General features: G+C 35.4%; 1 protein-coding gene across 6 annotated transcripts in view; it reads left to right on the top strand.

The window, feature by feature from the left end:
* The window catches only part of LOC132706372 (mitogen-activated protein kinase-binding protein 1), a 147,947-nt gene that overhangs the window by 90,131 nt on the left and 38,517 nt on the right, over window positions 1-19,299 (top strand). For all 6 annotated transcript variants that reach the window (XM_060677665.1, XM_060677670.1, XM_060677669.1 and 3 more), the window contains 8 exons: window positions 10,047-10,162; window positions 11,539-11,672; window positions 11,723-11,935; window positions 14,119-14,301; window positions 14,356-14,516; window positions 15,704-15,839; window positions 15,895-16,086; window positions 18,404-18,745. In XM_060677665.1, the coding sequence (XP_060533648.1) occupies window positions 10,047-10,162; window positions 11,539-11,672; window positions 11,723-11,935; window positions 14,119-14,301; window positions 14,356-14,516; window positions 15,704-15,839; window positions 15,895-16,086; window positions 18,404-18,745 (1,477 nt within the window). The remainder of the gene's footprint in view (window positions 1-10,046; window positions 10,163-11,538; window positions 11,673-11,722; window positions 11,936-14,118; window positions 14,302-14,355; window positions 14,517-15,703; window positions 15,840-15,894; window positions 16,087-18,403; window positions 18,746-19,299) is intronic.

A 19,299-nucleotide genomic window follows, 5' to 3' on the forward strand; every position in this document is an offset into this window, starting at 1 on the left:
ATTATATTAACAAGTAATATAAAAAGTTCACCCAGTTTTGGGGTTAAGGTGAGTGCTAAGTGTACTTCTTTTTAGAAATATTTTGAACGCCCTGTCGCTTCCGGTTCAAACGGGAGTTTCGGTCAACTTGTTTTTTTTTTTAAATGGGGCATCCCATATGTTATTACATAGTATAGTAATGATAATAATAATTATTTTTCCATAGCCAAGTACCTGTCTGGAAAATGTTCATCCGAACAAATACGATACCATCAGAAAATCGAATTATTCCGAATGTGGTTTGGAATTGGTATAGGCATAACCACTTTGACCATTTAAATGTTTGCTGCGTAATTTTGGGAACCCTATATTAAATGACAAAAATGTGAAGTTATAAGTCTTTTTTAAAATTTTGAGGATCAAATTTTCAAAAACTACAAAAATATAAATTGTCATATATTTCAAAAACGATTAGACATAGATATAAAATATATGTAAGATTTCACACAAAATCTCATAATGTTAAACCTGTACCTGTAAAATTAAAGAATTAAATTAAAGTAAAAAAATTAAAAAAAAACAAACATAATTTTTCGATTCTCCAGAAAAATATCCTAATCTTAATCTAAATCAGCTCGATTACTTTTAGGGATCATAACATTTTTGTGAATATTAGATCCCGTTTGATAGCTCCGGTTGATTAGTGTTTGCCTGGAAGAATAAAAATAATAAATTGACGCAGTAGAGTTAAATTGTTGAATTAAAAAAAAATCACTAGGGCTTCGTGTACTAGATTAGATTAGATTTTAAATCATGTTCTAAACAGTACAAATGTTTTACACACGTCCGGTACAGAATAACAAATCATTGTAAATAATAAACACAGGCAAACATTTTAAACCATTTTAGGTTGAAGGTGCCGCCACGTATCCCTCCAAGTAGTGAAAAGCTATTCCTTCCAAATATTCCCTTAATTTTTTTTTTTTGGATGATCCTAGTGACAGTGATCTAGTAGAGCTATTCATCCTGTTCTAGAGGCCCACTTCCAAAAAGTTCCTCTAGTTTGATAGTTATATACGTCTTAGTTTTTGTTTTTGTGTGTTTCAATGAACGCCTGAAAGATACATATTGAGTGAACTGTCAAAATTTCTTACAATTTGAGTCCGTAAGCAATATGTGACTGAAAACTGATTTGATCCGTTCGATTAAAAATATGCTGCTAGAGAGTTTATTACATATGTCTATGTTGCCTGTCTACTTCAACGAGACACTGATTTATTGGGATTGCTTGAAATTATCATTTTATCAGTCTTTTCTTTGTTTTGAGTAAACCATTCTGCAGCTTTTTCTTCAAGCAAGTTTGTGTTCTATTTTAGGGTATTACTGTCGTTATGAACATTAGTTAACGAGTATCGTCTGGGACTAACAGTGAGGAACCATCATTTACTTGTTTAATATCAGAATTTCTCCAACTTGTTGTGACATTCTGATTTTGATCTGCGAGATATAATTGAAAAAGTTTCAGTATCTGTTCCCTAAACCCATAAAAACATTCTAGTATATTTAGTAGAATTTTATGATTAACGCAGTCGAAGCGGATAAGCTAAGCCTAAAGCCAAACTGTACAGGTTTATGGAGATTATTAGATTCCGGGCAATTATACAATACGAGGTTTCAGAACTAGCTCAAACAATTTTCTAAGAATGGGAATTATCGATATAGGGCGATAGTTATTAACATCTTAAAGGTAGGGGGACCACGCGGCTGACCTTTAAAGAGTCCGGAAAGTAAAACCGCTTGCTCAGCACAATGCCTTTATTATTTTAGCATTTAAATGATAAAAATCTTCAGATTGGGAATTTTTTAGATTCATTTGCGACCTCACTCGCGGTAACTGGGTCCATAAAAAATCAGTTTAAGTGTGGCGTTTTGAGAGAGCTTCTTTAGTAGTTTCAGCTGCTGAGGTAAAAAAAGTCTTTTCTATTTCTATCGTAGGCCTGTATATTTGTCATTTTTTTTGCCGATATCCTTTACGATATGTATTTTTGACCCTTCTGAATTTCTGTGATCCTGGTCTGCCTTTTATGAGTGAACCGCTTAACAGATTTTTTTATGGAAAGATACTTATTTCTGAAGTTTATTAGGCAGCAAGAGTGGAATACTACATCCGAATTGACATAAAACTTTGTCTAGTTGATCCTGGATAAGAATCACACCTTTTGTTTCAATTTGTATCATTTGTGATACGTGTATAGACTATTTTGCCGTCTGTTGCATGTTGATTAGTTCAATACGACTTATTGGGAAATTTGTTCGTATATTATCAGTACAGCTGTTACTACTTACAGATACTCTGTTAAAATCACTAATAGTTGAGCAGATACCAAAAGAAACTAAATTTTTTTTTAAATGGAATGAATTGTGAAGAAAAATAATATTGGAATCATTTGTTGTGAATATATGAAAGTAAAGACTCCAACTTACCCATAAATATTTCAAAATCACCGCGGCAAGACCTGTAGGTCCCATATAGAATCCCATAACATAGGAGCGGTTGAACTATATAAATTCAATCTGAAATTTGCCCTTGTAGCAAAGAGATAAGGTCTTCTTCTATCTTAATTTCTATTTTATTCTAACAGATTACCTAGCTAAGTTGGAATATTGACCGCTATTTTTAATGCAAATGTCCAGTTGTGAACATAATGCTGCAAAAAATATACAAGGTTGCATTTAAAATCGTCCACTTAAATGGGCATCTTCTTCGACGATACATTACACAAGATTTGAAATATTGAAGTTAAGGAAGGTTGAACCGCCCTTCGATCTGTCGACGCATCTTCGATAAGATTTATTACCTGTATTTAAATTTGCCAGCAATTAACGAATACCTTCTATAAATGGACGAATGAGAAATTAACCTTTCTCGTAAATACTTATTTTCAATGGGGGACCTCGCCGCGAGAATACCGTTTTCCCCGCGAAACAACGCGAATCGCGGCCTTTAAAGGTTACCGGATTTGCTTCCACGGTTTCGGATCGTAATCTTAATTAAATTAGATTCGTATCCCGTATACTGTTATTCCCACCGTTTCTGCTATTATTAGGCGATAATTGTAATTGTTTTCGGCCGAATCGGATAAAATTAACGGCAATTACATTTATTGCCCGTTCGATATCTATCGCTCGACGATCGGTTTATCTTTCATTATTAGTTTAAAAAAAAACGGAAATGTGTTACTTATTGCCTCGCGTTGGTCTTCTAGGTTATGAGCTTAATGAATTTAATATTGTTAATGTTACACGGGGCTTCGGAATCGGGTCACTTGGCACCCAGCCAGAGTCGAAGCGAACGCCACAAATTTGCTAAACGATTTAGGGGTTCATTGCAATGGACAGATAACGTTGTTTATTGGCCGTAATTTGTTGCGTTCATTTATCAATTGAGTCTGTATTTGGAGGAAATATTTATCCAGTTAAATTAGAGAACTTATCATCCTTGGAGACCTAAACAGTTATAGGGATGGTCGAAGGGTAAGCAAGGAAATACAGTGAATTCCGTTTATAAAGTACCCTCTAGGGACCAGGAAATGAGTTCTCTCTATCAGCAAAATACGTTATAAAAAAAAACAAAAAAAAACGTAGATACGTATTTTTATTTTATATAAAAATAGAAAACTAATAATCACTAATATAGGTACTAAAAAACGATAGACACTACATTACCTAAACTAAAAAGTTATCTACCTATATAAACTTTACAACATACATTTTTTTTTTATATAATTTATATTTTTTGTCAATACAAATTTCACATTCTTGATGAGCTTCTTAACGTTCCAGGACGCTTGCATCACATCATCAGTTACATTATCAGTAGATTGTAAAAAATTTGAAAAAATTTTAGCGGCACAAAGTGTTTCAGAATAACATGGTACTTCGTCCTGTTGAACATCATCGTCGCTTTCGTTACCAGAGCTTTGAGGATCATTTGGCTATAAAGGTTCAATAATAATATCGTTATCCGTTAATGAGTCCGTTATTATTAAATTATCATCAACATTTGGGAAGCTATCCAGCTCAGGGAGATACATTTCAATGTTGGTTAAATCTTGGAAAATATTGCACAACCTCCCAGTTATCGTTGTCATTATTTTTGTACTTGTCGAACCACGGAACCAGAGATAAGTCATCGTCTGAATGAAACTCATCTTCCGATTTAACCACACCTGTATGTCGAAGCCAGTTTGAAATAGTGGTTGAAGTAACATCATTCCGACATTATGCAAGTAATTTTATGGAGTCTAGGATAGTGATGTTGAAAGGTTCCTTATTTTCAAATGACTGGATCAAACGATACAAAAAATATCTGCGGTAATATGTCTTAAGGCATTTTATTATGCCCTGATCCATTGGTTGGACGACTGAGGTGCTATTTGGAGGCAAAAACTCTAATGTTATATTTGAAAGGATTAGATTTGTTTGTATGAGGTCCACAATTGTCAACCAGAAGCAATATTTTTCTATTCTGACGATTTAGTTTTTCATCCCAATCCTTTCAATAATTATAAAAACTTGCTGACAGGTAGATTGTTCACATTTTTCATGCATCTCGGTCGTTCATATTTACCAATAACAAGAAGTTTGCATTTTTCGCTTCCTGTCATATTTGCACAAACCCAAACGGTGTACCTCAACTTCGACTGCTTCCCACCCAAACACTTGTCTCCTTTAAATTTAAGGGTACGATTGAAAATATCCTCAGAGCTGTAATTGTGTGCAATACCGCGCCACTTATCCTTTAACCAGTTCAGAACAGCTTGCTTGTTAATATTTCCTGCTCCACCAGACATTTTTCTGACGTTTATGTTGTGACTGTCAATACTTTTTTTTTTCAGTTAAAAACTTGCGCCGATCCGCCATTTTAACCATAAACTCAAAAAATCGTGCTAGCGTACCTTTCCATAAAACAATAAAGACGAAACTGTCGGCCGGACACCCATGTTTCGCAAATGGTTACTTGAAAAATCCCGGGGAACCACCGATCGATAATCCGGTTTTAGCGTACCTTAATCAGAGCAAAAGTGAAAATATTGTATTTTATAACCGTAGTAGAAGTTATATGTGGTACTTAATATTCGATGAAAAATCAAGAGTATTTTGGCCGGACCAGTAAAATATGTACATAATACCCGGAAGTACGTTATATCTCATGTACGTTATAAACGGAGTTTACTGTAACAGTGAACGATAATGAAGAAACGCTGACGGAATTATGCCAAAGCAATAAAATACTTGATGGCTTCTATAAACATAAATACGTTCAAACAGGGTGAGTCAACCATAGAGTAAAGTTCATTATCTCATTGGTTTCAAAAGTTATGAGAAAATGATAAAGATTTTTAGGATCTACAATTTAAAATTATCTAGAATATACAGGGTGGCTCATAAAAGCAAGTTTTCCAAATGCAACTTTGATTTGATTTGAATTCGTTGGTAACCTCCAATTGACATTTGTTAGTCGACACACACACAGCCTAAGGTTTTTTAAATCAGTGTGCTTAATTCTCAACGGAATTAGCTGGTATTTTACACATAGAAGTCATCGTTACAAAGAAAAAGTGTTTCAGAAATCTGTCACTAGAGGGCAGTTTGCCTAGAACATTGTTTTTATTTTCCCTGTATTTTATTTATTTAGACTGATATTTCAAAATGGCCTTAAGCAGAATCACAAATCTTCAAAAATTGTTACTCTTCTTTTAAGTCTTTCATTTCTATACATTTTAAAAAATGCTGTAGAACACAGAAAAATACGCCTAACCTATTTCTAATGATTTCGCCACCGTTCATTTTTTTTGTCGTAGATCATTGAGATCTGTTATAGATATTTCATACACTAAAGACTTTAAGTGCCCCCCAAAAAAGAAATCCATCGGATTAATCCATCGGTGAGTGGGATGGCCAAGATAGACGTCCGCCCGACCTATCCATCGATGTTCAAGTGCCTGATTTAAATATCTTCGTACAGCCAATGTAAAATGGGGTGGAGCGCGATCTTGCATTAATCACATGTTTCGTCTCCACTGCAAGGGTACCTCTTCCAGCAGAGGTGGTGGTTAAAGTTAAAGAAATGAGGTCCTATAAGATTACCTCCAATAATCCCTCCCCAAACATTTAAAGAAAACTGGCGCTGATGTTTTCCTTCAATTTTTTCATGCGGGTTTTCCCCGTTCCACTGATGTTCCTCGTCTCTACGGACTCCCACAGATCCACAAACCAGGATTACCCCTTCGACCTGTTGTCAGCACCATTGGGTCTGCAACATATTCTCTAGCAAAACATCTAGCTTCCTTATTAAAACCCCTTAGCTGAAGTTTCGTACATAATTCCTTTCACTTCATTGAACAATTAAAATGCATTACATTAGATACACAGATATTCTAGTTAGTTTCGACGTAGAATCCCTCTTTACCAATGTTCCTATACCTGAAACTCTCAACATCATTTCAGATATATTAAAGTCCGAGAATCTGGAACCAGACCTTCTCACCTTAATTGAAAAATGCTTGTCTAGAAAATATTTTTTTTATAACGGTAAAATTTTTGAACAAACGTCGGGAACAGCTATGGGTTCTCCACTACCACCAGTCATCTCGAATATATTTATGGAAGCCTTCGAGACACCTCGACACCTTTCATCTAAAACCAAAATTATGGAAACGCTACGTCGATGATACTTTTGTTACTTGGTCTCATGGTCAATGAACCCTAGTAGATTTTCCTAGACATTTACACTCTACACACCCTAACATACTTTTTACCATTGAGGTGGAAACTAATAATAACCTTCCATTCTTAGATATTCTTATCAATAGAAAATCAGACCTAACATTGGGTCATTCTGTTCAGAGAAAACCTACGCACACAGACCGATACTTTACCATCCGGCCCAAAAATCATCGGTTATCAACTCTCTTGTTTACAGAGCCATAAAACTATCTCAGCCCGAGTCGTTGAATCTAGAACTAAAACACCTTACCTCTGCTCTTATCTCTAGTAATTTACACATTATATTATATTAAGCCTTCCATCAAACAATACACTTCACCACAACCTTCCAATAGCAATGAGGCCGAAATCAATCCTACACTTGCCACTGTGGTCCTTCCTTACATTCAAAACATCACTGACCACTCACTGACATATCAAAGGTTCTAAAGAAGTATAACGTCAAAACCAGATTTACCACTTTTCCAAAAATCTGTCAACATCTTCGATCTGACAAAGACAAAATTCCATTTGAGATGCCAGGAGTTTTCAGCATTTCATGCATGCGCGGCAAAGAATACATTGGAGAGACCGGATGAAAAATATCAACTAGGCTCAAAGAATACGCAAGAGTCTTACTACTAAGACAAATAAACTCATCATCTGTTGCCGAACACAATCACTAAACCAGATATAAAATTTTATTCGATAGAACTAAAATTCTTACATGTAATCAATTCTTCTGCCAAGGAAAAATCTGAGAGTCTATAGAAATCTATAAACAGTCTAACAATCTTAACCGCGACTCAGATCTCTACCTGTCACCAATATGGGAATCAGTCATCTGAGACGGTGTTAACGTCCCTCATTTAGCTCCGCCCCCCTCGAACAGAGTACAGAGTAAAACGCGAGGCAGTTTCAGTCAAGCTCTGAAGAAGCCAACAGGATGATTGGCGAACCGTTAGCAAGTTCGACTCAGCAAAAACCGAACCAGGAGGAATTCAAAAGTTTTGTCTGTCGTCTCTGATTTGACTGCCTCGACTTGATTCGGTTTGGAAAAATTAATACCTAATACCTTAATACCTAATTAATACATACCTGAAGCCAGTGGTTTTTTCAATATTTTATTTTTTCTAAAATAATACTAGTTTTCACACTTGCAAAAAAATTACAATAGCGCTATTATTTTTGAAGGCGGTTATTCAAAGATGAACGGAATTCGAATTAGATGCTACTAAGTATTCAAAATTCACGAATATGTGGATTTTCTTAAATAGTTTACCATATAGATACATTTTTTTTTAAAGGTCTTACAAAAACCTACAACTTTTGTTAAGTATGTCTGTCCTATACCTATTTTTTATACTTTGCGATTTATTTTAACTTTTCCAATATCTACTCTTTATCTCTAAATTATTAGCCAATAGGGCTTTGTCCATATTAAAAAATGCACAGGAGAAAGAACTTTGTTGAAGCCGTAGATTAAGCAACAAATAGTTAACATATCGCCGCAAAAATAAAGCTGGTATTAAGTCACATTATTCAATCGATGAATTCACCCCTACCGATACATTTCACATTTTTGTGGGTATGACTCGATGGTAATGAGGGGGAGCTGAAACCACTCTTGTTAGATATCAATATTGTTAACTTCTAGAAGAATACCTCAACTTCTGCCATCATCATTCTGCAAAAAAATTAAATATCTAGGTCCGTTAAGTGGTTCGCGAAAAAAATGTTGGCCAATGATCTTTATGTGTTGAACATTAAGTGAGTGGTTTTGGTTTTGCCCTTCCTATACGCAGATAAGAAAAATAATGCTAATGTTATGACGATTAACGGCACCATTACTGCGAAAAGTAACTTCATCTGAAGACATTATTTTATACAAAAATTTGGATCGGCCTCTATTGCTCTGTTGGTTTAGAACATCTTGTGCATTTCCGTATCGAATGGATGATATTTGTGTTTTCTAGTAGTGCGATTAACGGTGGATTGGGATGTATCACATAAGCTAGCAACTTGACGGATACTGACTTGGGGATTATGTTTTTCCTTATTGGCAGCATTCCGGTTTATCACTTTCTGTTTTTCATATACAATACTACCACTAGCATGAAACTGTTCCATTAAACACTAGAAATTGTCTAGTTGATTTTATTTCGCTTTACGAAAATCCAAATTAATTTTTTTTTATTTACTGACACCATAATAAATTTTTTCTACTCCCGTCTGTAAAATACCTAATTACCCATCGATCTAGCGTGCGGGAAGCGTCACTTTACCACATCAGTTTCGTTTCCCATGATTCCGAGCCACTTCGGACATTTCCGGGATTTTACCGTACGGATTTGGAAGCAATCGGATGTTTTCGGAGATATTTCCCACGCTTTGAATTTTGACGTTTGTCAATTCTGACAGTCATGTCAGTGAATGTATTCTTGTTGTTTTGAGAAAATGTACCCAAAAAATAACGGTCGTAGAAAAAGTATAGTATGCAACACGTTCGGTAAACTTTTTAACTCGTTTATTAAACACTCGCTCCGCTCGAGTCAAATAAACTGGTGAGTCAAATGCCGTTTACCGCACTTGTTGCATAATATACTATTATGAACTTGTTTACTCAGTTCTCAGCCTGTATACTTTATACTTTACTTGTATACTTTCACTAATCACACACATCGAACGAAAACGACTAATATGGTATGATCACTAACCAAGCCAACCAAACTAACCAAAACCGTGAAAGAAAACGTAGAAGGAGTTTTAAGGGCAGAGAGCTCAAGAAATTTCAGAGAAGATCAGTGGAATGATGGAGGATTATGGAAAGCGTCGGACAGCATCGAAAGACGATTTTAAAAACCGATTATATATATGTTTATCAAATTAAATAGCCACTAGAAATTTTTTTCGCAATTCGAAAAGTCACCAACAAGCCTAGAGAAAAGAAGAAGAGGGAGACATAGTATCTACGTTATATTTTTGGTACAATGCTTGTGGCGCCCTTGATAATTACCGGAATAATTACGTACCTTATCTTACTGCAAATCTAATAATAAATTAGCTACTCTAAAATCGATATTTTTATGATTACAATTATTATTGCTCTATTTTCTATATAAAGAACATGTTTTGTTTAGTGTCTTTAATTTGAGAAAATTTTTATCTAAGCATTTCCAGATTTCATCATTAATTAAACATGTTTTATTAACTAACTTCATTAACACTAGCAAAGATTGAAAGGTGCCTTCTTTTTTTTTATTGGAGATACGTCTAAAGCAATTTCACCTTTGTTTCAGTTGCACCGTAGTACTGTTCAACACGAAAACCGAACAGCAGAATCACATCATCAACACCAATAGGAAAACCATAACGTCTCTAGCGTATTCGTCATGTGGAAGATACATAGTAACAGGTAAGTGATACAGATAGATTTAGCTTCGAGGATGAATTTAAAAAATCTTAAATCTTTGTTAAAGCAAAAGTGGAAAACTTCGCTATAGAACCAACTGATCAGCGCTCTATTAGATCTAGAAATAAACAACTTTGGCATGATAGTAAAACGCCGAGTCCTCAGTTACAGCTTTGTTTATTTCTTCGATTGCTTTATGTGGTTTGTCAGGACAGATGTTCTTTATTGTGCGAACATCTCCCGCATTTTTTCGGAATTCCAACGGATTTCAGGGCACGTCCAAACTCTATAAGCCGGATATAAAATGACCTTCATTTAAATTTCATCTCATACACCCATCAGTTTACTAGTCATTTATGGGGCATTTATGTCATTTAAGAGTGTAGTAGATATTTCTTAGTGACAAAACATTTTTTATTTATTACATTTTTCGGATTTACATTTACGCATATTTTATGATGATACATAAATAAATAAGATAACAAAGCACAACAAACTCTTGTCTTATGGCAGGTACAGGAACATAAGAAATTTCAACTTTTCGTTTTGAAATATAAAAAATAAATAAATGAGACTGAGAATATTCCCCAATTTAACTAATTTCATATCATTATGACAATCTGGATCAATCTTATTGTTAGATATTTCCGTCATCTCTTCGCATTCGCCGCAATCTTATTCGGGACCCTCTTGCACTGTAAACTAAAGTTGAAGTTTGAAGGCCCCAAAGGATTGTTCAGACTATCATTAAGTAGGTTATGGCGAACGTATTTTAATTTTCAATTATGCTCAATTGCTAATCTATATCTCCGTTTATTGGTGATAAACCCTTGGCTGAACTTTCAGTGGATGAAGAAGTTGGTGGCATTGTAAGTACAGCGATATTTACTTTCTTTAAAGAGAGATTTGAGCATATTGTATATATTGTATATATTGTATATTGTATTGTATATTTGTATACCAGTCAAAGTAGGTAAAATGCTGAGGCTCTTGGTCTTATAACCGACTATGCCATCGCAAATCGTATCGACTATAGAATTTTTAAATCTAATAGCCTCAAAGTAATCTTTTTACAGTACGCAATGACTGACTTAAGAATATCCGAAGTAAAAACGAGAAAGAGTAAGGGTCCTAAGATGGAACCTTGCTTCAACCAATTTCTTTAATTAGTTATAATCCATTGTAGTTCCACTGGAATTTCCTGGAATTCTCGTCTAATGCCTTTGAATTCCTTCATATCGTACACCAGAGTACCGCTGAGGTTTACCCCTCCTCGGTGGTTGCCACAGTTTATAATTGAGACCAGCAATACTTGACAATTCATATGGTTAAAACTAATGAACCGGAATGCCTCAAAAATCATTTCTTCGTTGTTGTAGGAGAATGCGGTCATCAACCGGCTGTACGGGTGTGGGACCTGCAATCGGAACTCCAGTCCAGTCATCCCGGGCTCGCCCCCCAACCCCAACAAGTCGCCGAATTTATTGGTCACAAATACGGCGTGAATTGCGTGGTAAGAACGGGATGGCAGCCTTTATCTTCGGTACAACCTCAATTTTCTAGGCATTTTCGTCTACGAGCAAATACGTCGTGAGCGTTGGGACGCAGCACGACATGATAGTCTGCGTCTGGGACTGGAGAAACAACGTCAAGGTAGCCAGCAACAAGGTCAGCACCAAAGTAAAGTCGATCGCATTTGCGGAAAATGGCAGCTACTTCGTCACCGTGGGTAACCGGCACGTGAAATTTTGGTTCTTGGAGCAGGGAAAAACCAAAGTGAGTTAAACCGAGTGATATTGTTCAGTTTTCGAACGATAGCGGCTCAACTACGCGGCCAACATTTCGGTGGAGGGGGTAGTTTACTTAGTGCCACCACTACTACTGCTGTCGTTGGGGAACTGACCGGTCGCTAACTACTACAAAAGTATCAGAAAGTTACAGAGCAATGAAACCTAAGGATAATAAAAACATAATAAAAAATTGGAATTAGGTGAATTATGTCCGGTACCCCTATTTTTTATAAAAGATAATAACATAGGAGGATCTGCCATCTCCTGTTGACTTGATAATTAACGGGTATAATTAATTTTCTATATGTCTTCCAATCGGTCTTTTTACCAGTCGATATCTTGCGTAATTCAGATCTGTTATTGAATCAGCCATTTCTTTCGCTTTCAATATGGTCGATTATTACTCCTGACGCCACTTTAAACCATTTGGCAGGCATGAAAATTTGACTAGCATTGATTATATTTTTGTCTTATCTTTTAATCCAGGCGTTTTTGGTTAGTTAGTAACAGTTTCTTTTCTCTGATTGAAACCTTCATTTTGCTCCCGTGTTCATATGGAAACTTTTAAAATGAAACTGGCCAATAAAAGTAAGATTCATTATTAATTATACTGCCTGAGAAGCGTTTGCCAATTTAATTTTAATAATTTATATGAAATTAATCATATCTTCTATATTTCTCCTGTATCGGTTGTTGATGAATCCAACTGGCTGACGTTTCGCTAATCATCACGAAACTGGTTCCCATTCTTACTCTACCTGCTTACATACCGTTTGAGGAGGCGGAGCTATAGGAGGGAACGATAGCTTAATGTATTATCACATCAGTGTCCTGCTTAAATGTTTTCGTTTATCAACTTTCTCGTTTACAGATACTATCTCAACCCAAATCACTGAATCCAGAATTAATAATGTCACAAAATACACTTACCACAACCTCCCAAAGAAAATGGCATTGGAATCAACCCTCCACTTGTCAACTTCTTAAGAAGTAAATGTTAAAACCATATTTACCACTTGTCCAAAAACCTCTCAACATCTTCGATCAATGAAAGACAAAATTCCGTGTGAGATGCCATGCAAAAATATCAACTAGGCTAAAATAAAACAAACTCATCATCAATTGCCAAACACAATCACGTATTTAATCGCACATAAAATCTTTTTCGATTAAACTAAAATTTTTGCATGTAATCAATTCTTATACCAAAAAAAGAAAAACAGAGATTGCATGAAAATTTCTTAACCATCAAACAATCTTAAACTCGTCTCAGGGGTTTACCGCCCACCAATGCGGGAATCAGTCATCCAAGATAATGTCCCTCCTTCAGCTCCACCCCCTTAAACTAGGTACATAGTACGTAGGTACACATGTTATGGATTTCTCCTGCGTCAGGTGTTGATTTGATGATTGCTCTGCAAGAATGAGCCTTAATTGCTTAGCGGTTGACTAGAAACCAGAAAACTTGTACCTAGCAGTTCTATAGCCTGCGGAAGGTTCTTTGAAAAATTAATGTACAGAATAGAATAAAACTAGTTTTAGTTAAGCTCCAAAGAAGCCAACCGGGTGATTGGCAACATGTCAGCAAGTTCAATCTACAACAGACGCAGAATCTAGAAGGTTTGCGTATAATATTATAGTAGCTTGCGAACGTTTTTGAAAAAAAACTATAAAACTTATCTTATGTCTTAGTGAGCTTCCGGATCGGTCTAATTAAAATGAAATTTTTTCTAGCACCCACACGAAGTAAAATTTTGTTCTTCCTTTTGTCGTGATTGTATGGTAAAAAACAATATTTGCTAAAATAGCTCGTTGAAAATGGTCGTAACTCTAAACTTCTTCCAGAAGAAGAAAAGAGTACCCTCTGGCTGCAACAAATATAATGTTAATTGATTTTAAAGAAACTAAAACACGCTCACTAGTAGCTTGCAGATTTCGAAACATTTGCCAATTATATCTATCTATCCATTATGTCTTCACAACTTCCCTCCTTTAACTATGAGGCCCCTCTATTTTCGAGGAACTCATTGCACTGCACGTCCTCAAGAGCCTATCATGGAGGTTTTCGTTCACCTACTTATCCTTTGCTCCCTGATGGTGCGCAGCTGATCATCAAATGAATGTTAGCTTTCGAACAGCGCTCATCCTGAATACCGCGTTATATTTTAGTATAAAGAAGCCGTACCTCTCATGGGTCGATCTGCGATTTTGGGCGAGCAACGGAACAACTACTTCTGCGACGTCGCGTGCGGCAGAGGCGAGTCCGGGGACAGTACTTACGCGATCACCAGGTCGGGATTGTTGTGCGAGTTCAACAACAGACGTTTGCTCGACAAATGGGTGGAGTTGAGGGTAAGCTTACGCAACTTGCCTTCCAAGGTCCGAGCTCATCGCTTCGCGTTTTAGACGACCAGCGCCAATTGCATAACCGTTGGGCAAAACCATATTTTCGTGGGATGCGCTGAAGGCATTATCAGGTGTTTCGATCCCTCCACCCTCAGGTTCATCACCACCCTGCCCCGGTGTCACTATTTGGGTGTGGACGTGGCTTTAGGAACCAATATACAGTGAGTATTTGGTGCATTGCCATATAGCACGAAGCAAAATATATCGTGAAAGTTTGAGACCTTTTTAATTTTTTAGTGCCGATCTCATTATTGCATCAAAGCAACCAAAACTTAGAAATAAAAATATTTGTCTAAATATATGTTTGCATGAAATTTAAGTCTCTACAAATACAATATAACATCTAAATAGGCAAAATATTGATTTATAAATGGTATATATTATAAAATTATTCAGGATTGAACTGGAGGAATAAATATTCAAATTTTTAATACAATCAATATATTTATTAAACTAGGTATATTATTTTATTATTCTTCCTTTTACTGCATGCATTTAATTAAATCTAATGTTGGACACACTCTTCAAAGAGCTCATATTTTATTTTATCTATCCGCAACGCAATAACATAAACTACATCTACAGCCAGAGACAACCATCCCGAGCTCAATAAAGACTAAACTTTAACCATAAAAGACTACAATAATATTTTAAGGTAATGTCTTATTGTTGGAAAGCAGCAGTGCATTGCAAAGTGCCGTCCACTAAAGTGTTTCTACAACAGTGTTTCAACAAACATCCTAAAAATAAAGAAAAGACACGCTGATGCCAGTTCATTTGTATGTAGTACTATAGAAAATGTTTTCAAAACTATGCAATTTGGCACTTACATCGAGTTGTTTGTATATTCTGTGGTTTTACCGGCACTCTTGCCGAATCATAGAATACCAAGGTTAGTTTCGGTTCAAGTTAAGATTAAGTGCGGGTTTGTAAAGTCAAATAAAAAAAGTCTTCTTTAAAATAAGGATTAAGAAAAACTTCTTCTCGGGCAAGGATTTATGCTAGCTGGCTAGCATCAAAAATTATTACTGCTTGCATAATGTTGACAATGAAGTGTTAGTTTCGGTATATCATTTATTAAACTGAAAAAAATATTTTGCTAATACTGGAAAGAAATTGTTTATCAGTTAGTGAAACTCGTAACGAATACCAAGAAATAGAGTAACTTTTAACCTTTTATTTAAATTTTAACATATTTCCACATATCTATTCTGCGAAGAATTAAGAGTTGAAAATTGAGGAAACTTGTGTAATCATTAAAATGGCCTCTGAAAAACAACAATGGATTTCACAGACGTGGGAGCATGTAAAATGGTCATTTTGTACCTGGCTTTAAAACTTTTTTCAGGCACATGGCTTCCCCACCTCCGGACGCAAAGTATCCCGACACAAGAGCTATCACTTTCGACGAGTCTAACCATAAACTAACAGCGGTGTATAACGATCATTCGATATATATTTGGGACGTTTCGAATATCAGGAGGGTAAAAATCAACTCCAGAATATCCTTTAAAAGGCACTTTAAAAGTATTTCCGTAGGTCGGAAAGTCGTGTTCGTTTCTGTACCACTCGGCTTGCATTTGGGGCGTCGAGATGGCGCCACCGAACAGCCCATTGCCGCCCGGCTCCTTTTTAACTTGCAGCTCCGACGATACGATCCGAGTTTGGACTCTCGACAAGCTCAACGAGAAAACTACCAAAGGAATGTACCAGCAAAATATCTATAGCAATGTAAGTAATGTATGGTATGGACCAATTTCTTCTACAACACATTCGACCTTGCTCCATTTCCTTGCTAAACTGGCGAGAAATTATATATATAATTTTTGAGGTTATGTTTCTGTTGATATGTTCGGTAGTACATGTGTATGTACTTTGGCTTGTATACATAGTGGGATTGTACCGGACAATTTTTTAACCATTAAAGACGCAGGGAAAAAGTGTTGTATATTTACATTGTAACTTCTTGTAAAATTGGATGTAAATGTGCTGGGAGGAGAATACTGTTCTCTGTAGAATTTAGTTTTTCTAAAATATTCGTTAGTTCACCCCTTATAATCTAATTCTGGTAGCTTCATTTCGCTATGTATTACCCTCAGGTTATGGAATATTAAATTCTTCTGTTTTTTTTTTTAATCTGGGTTGAATTTGGTATTGAGTAATGCTGAGTCAGTACCGACAATTTTATAAATACTGATGAAATTTCTGATGGTCAGCTAAAAGTAGCATTTTCAAAAATTTAATTTCTAAAATGTTACTGTTCATAAGGAAATACAAGGTTTTCTATAAAAAGGATCTCTAAAAGGTAATGCCGTATTTAATACGTAATGCTATGGTCAATTCTAACAGAAAAAAATAACAGAAATTTTAATAATAGAAAAAGGTATGACCTAATTTGTGTAACATTTTCCTGAAAACCGTTAAGAAAATAAAAAGTAATTAGAAATGACCCAAATTTTACAATCTACATAAACCCTGCACAGATAAACTTACACTCCGGTTCTAGATGTAAGATTATTTAGTTTTTTCACAAAAAGCTCGACATCTTTTAACAGGATAGTTCTAACCTTATTATAAAGAGGACATTGCAAAGTTCAGTTATTGCCATCGAAAGTGTTTTTTTTTTAATAAGTAAATTTAAAAATTAAAAAAAACAATTTTGGTGAAAAATATACTGTTATACCCCTGTACAGAGTGAAGGTCTAAAATATGGAACAAATCCATTTAAGAATCAGGTATTTGGAATTTCAAGAAAAATGGTGGCACGCTATCAGTTTTAAAACCCTTACGAAACAAACTAATTTGCGTTATTGGGTATTTAATTCTAAATTTTAAATCATCTAAACTTTTTGGTTTTTGCTTATACTGTGCAGTGGATTAATATTTGGAGATCTTGCAGGCCATTATATTGATTCCATTCTACAAATTCACTGTGTGGGAAATATCTTATTGGTCTGCCAATCTGATTTGGATTTGGGAAAGGATACCTTTTTGAGTGAGATTTTAATCAAAAGAATAATGTTCAATAATTTTCTCTCATCCATCGGGGATTATTTACCGTACTAACGTTGCTGTTCGGTGAACAGTATCTGGCGATGAAAAAATGTTGGACTTAAGTTGCACCTCTCCATTATAGTTTCACAAAACTGTAGTCTGAGGTCAGCATTATCTTCAGGTAGCTCCCGTATTAATGTATTCTTGTACGGATGACACTTTTCTTCTTTTAATACACGCAAAGCTGTTCATTGACTAACATTTTTATTTGAAGCAACTTTCAAAGATGGACGATGAGGATTTTCCTCAGCTTCCAATAGAATGTTTAATCTTGTGTTCTCGTTACTTTTTGTTTCTATAATTTTTTTCTCAATTTTACTAAGTGTAGGTCTTGTGGATCTGGATATTTTGCGTTAAACCAATTACATTTTTTTTTTGAGTTCTCATTTTGTCTCTTTATTCAGTAAAAATAAAACTGTCAATTCTCTAGTGTTCATTTAGATTTAATGTAATGTAATTGCGGCAATTTTAGTAATTTTACTGGTACTAACTACTTATTTACAATTACTTTTTAACCCTGTACTTCAAAAAATACCTGATTTTTCAATGAATTTATACCATATTTAACCGTTTACTGTATATACAATTTTACAGGAAAAAAAGTCTAAATTTTATCTTTCTTGTATCTTCTTGAAGGCCATTTTCACCAGAAGGGACCGCAACTTTCATAAAAATATTACTCACAAACCTCCGAACACGTATTGACCTGTGCGTAGCAAAATTTTGGCTACCTTAAAGATTGTGCATTCACCTAGACTAGAATTAAGATACTACTTTGCGGTTAAATAGAGGAAAATATATAGAAAAAAATAAATAAGAACTAAAAGTTCAGATTTTCACGAAATTATATATTTTGACATGACAATTGTTTCGACAACACCGTGTCTTTATCAAAAAACATTAGATAAAGACACAGTGACATGGAGACCTTTATAATAATTGTTTTGCTGCCGTCACTAGAATTCCAATCGTTGAGCGTAAAATTTAATTTTAGGAATTGTTAAAAGTAGTTTACGTGGACAAAGATCTGTCTTACATCAAAGATCTCGACATGTCCGGCACGATATCAAACGAGAAGCAACCGGAACAGACGACCTACGACGGAAAAAACGGAGTCAGGTGCATTAAGGTCAGTCCGGACGGTAAACACTTAGCTTCCGGCGATCGGTCGGGTAACATCAGGATCCACGACACGGCCACCATGAGGGAACAGTTCAAAATCGAGGCCCACGACTCTGAAGTGCTGAATCTAGAGTACTCGGCACCGGACTCGAACTACAGTTTATTGGCGAGCGCGAGTCGCGACAGGCTCATCCACGTTTTCGACACCAAACAGGTATGGTCTGTTCATAGATATAAGAAAGTGACTATCTGATACGAATTAAGGAAAGACCCGGGCAAGCTGTATGAATGAAATATGGCTGAACTTTGCTTAGAATTTAATTATTTGGGGTTTTGTTGGGAATTACAAATTATTTGTATTACCTAATTAAATTACTTAAAATTATTCACATCAGTATCACTATCGCTATCATCGACTGTTCTAATTATTAATTGTTCTATATTATTTGCAATATGGATGTACGATTGTTCTGCTTTTTCTATATGTTTAACAGAATTTGCCCAACTTTGTGGAGGGATGTTAAAAACTTCGGTTACTATAAATTTGAGGACATTGGAGTTAACACGGGGAAAACATTGTTACGACGAATGGCATATCTCAGTTGATGCCAAACATTTTCAAAGGGATTAAATATACAGTGGTAAGGTGGAAACCTTAAAACTGTATGCCCTAGATTTTTTGAATAATTATCACAAACGTATTCCTTTTGTACGTTCAAGCTTTGTAGAACCTCAATTAATTGCTTTTTGGTATAATCTTCGTAAAAA

The sequence above is a fragment of the Cylas formicarius genome, unplaced genomic scaffold (genome assembly GCF_029955315.1).
Source record: "Cylas formicarius isolate icCylForm1 unplaced genomic scaffold, icCylForm1.1 PGA_scaffold_8__14_contigs__length_24414737, whole genome shotgun sequence".
In the NCBI taxonomy this organism is placed as follows: Eukaryota; Metazoa; Arthropoda; class Insecta; order Coleoptera; family Brentidae; genus Cylas; species Cylas formicarius.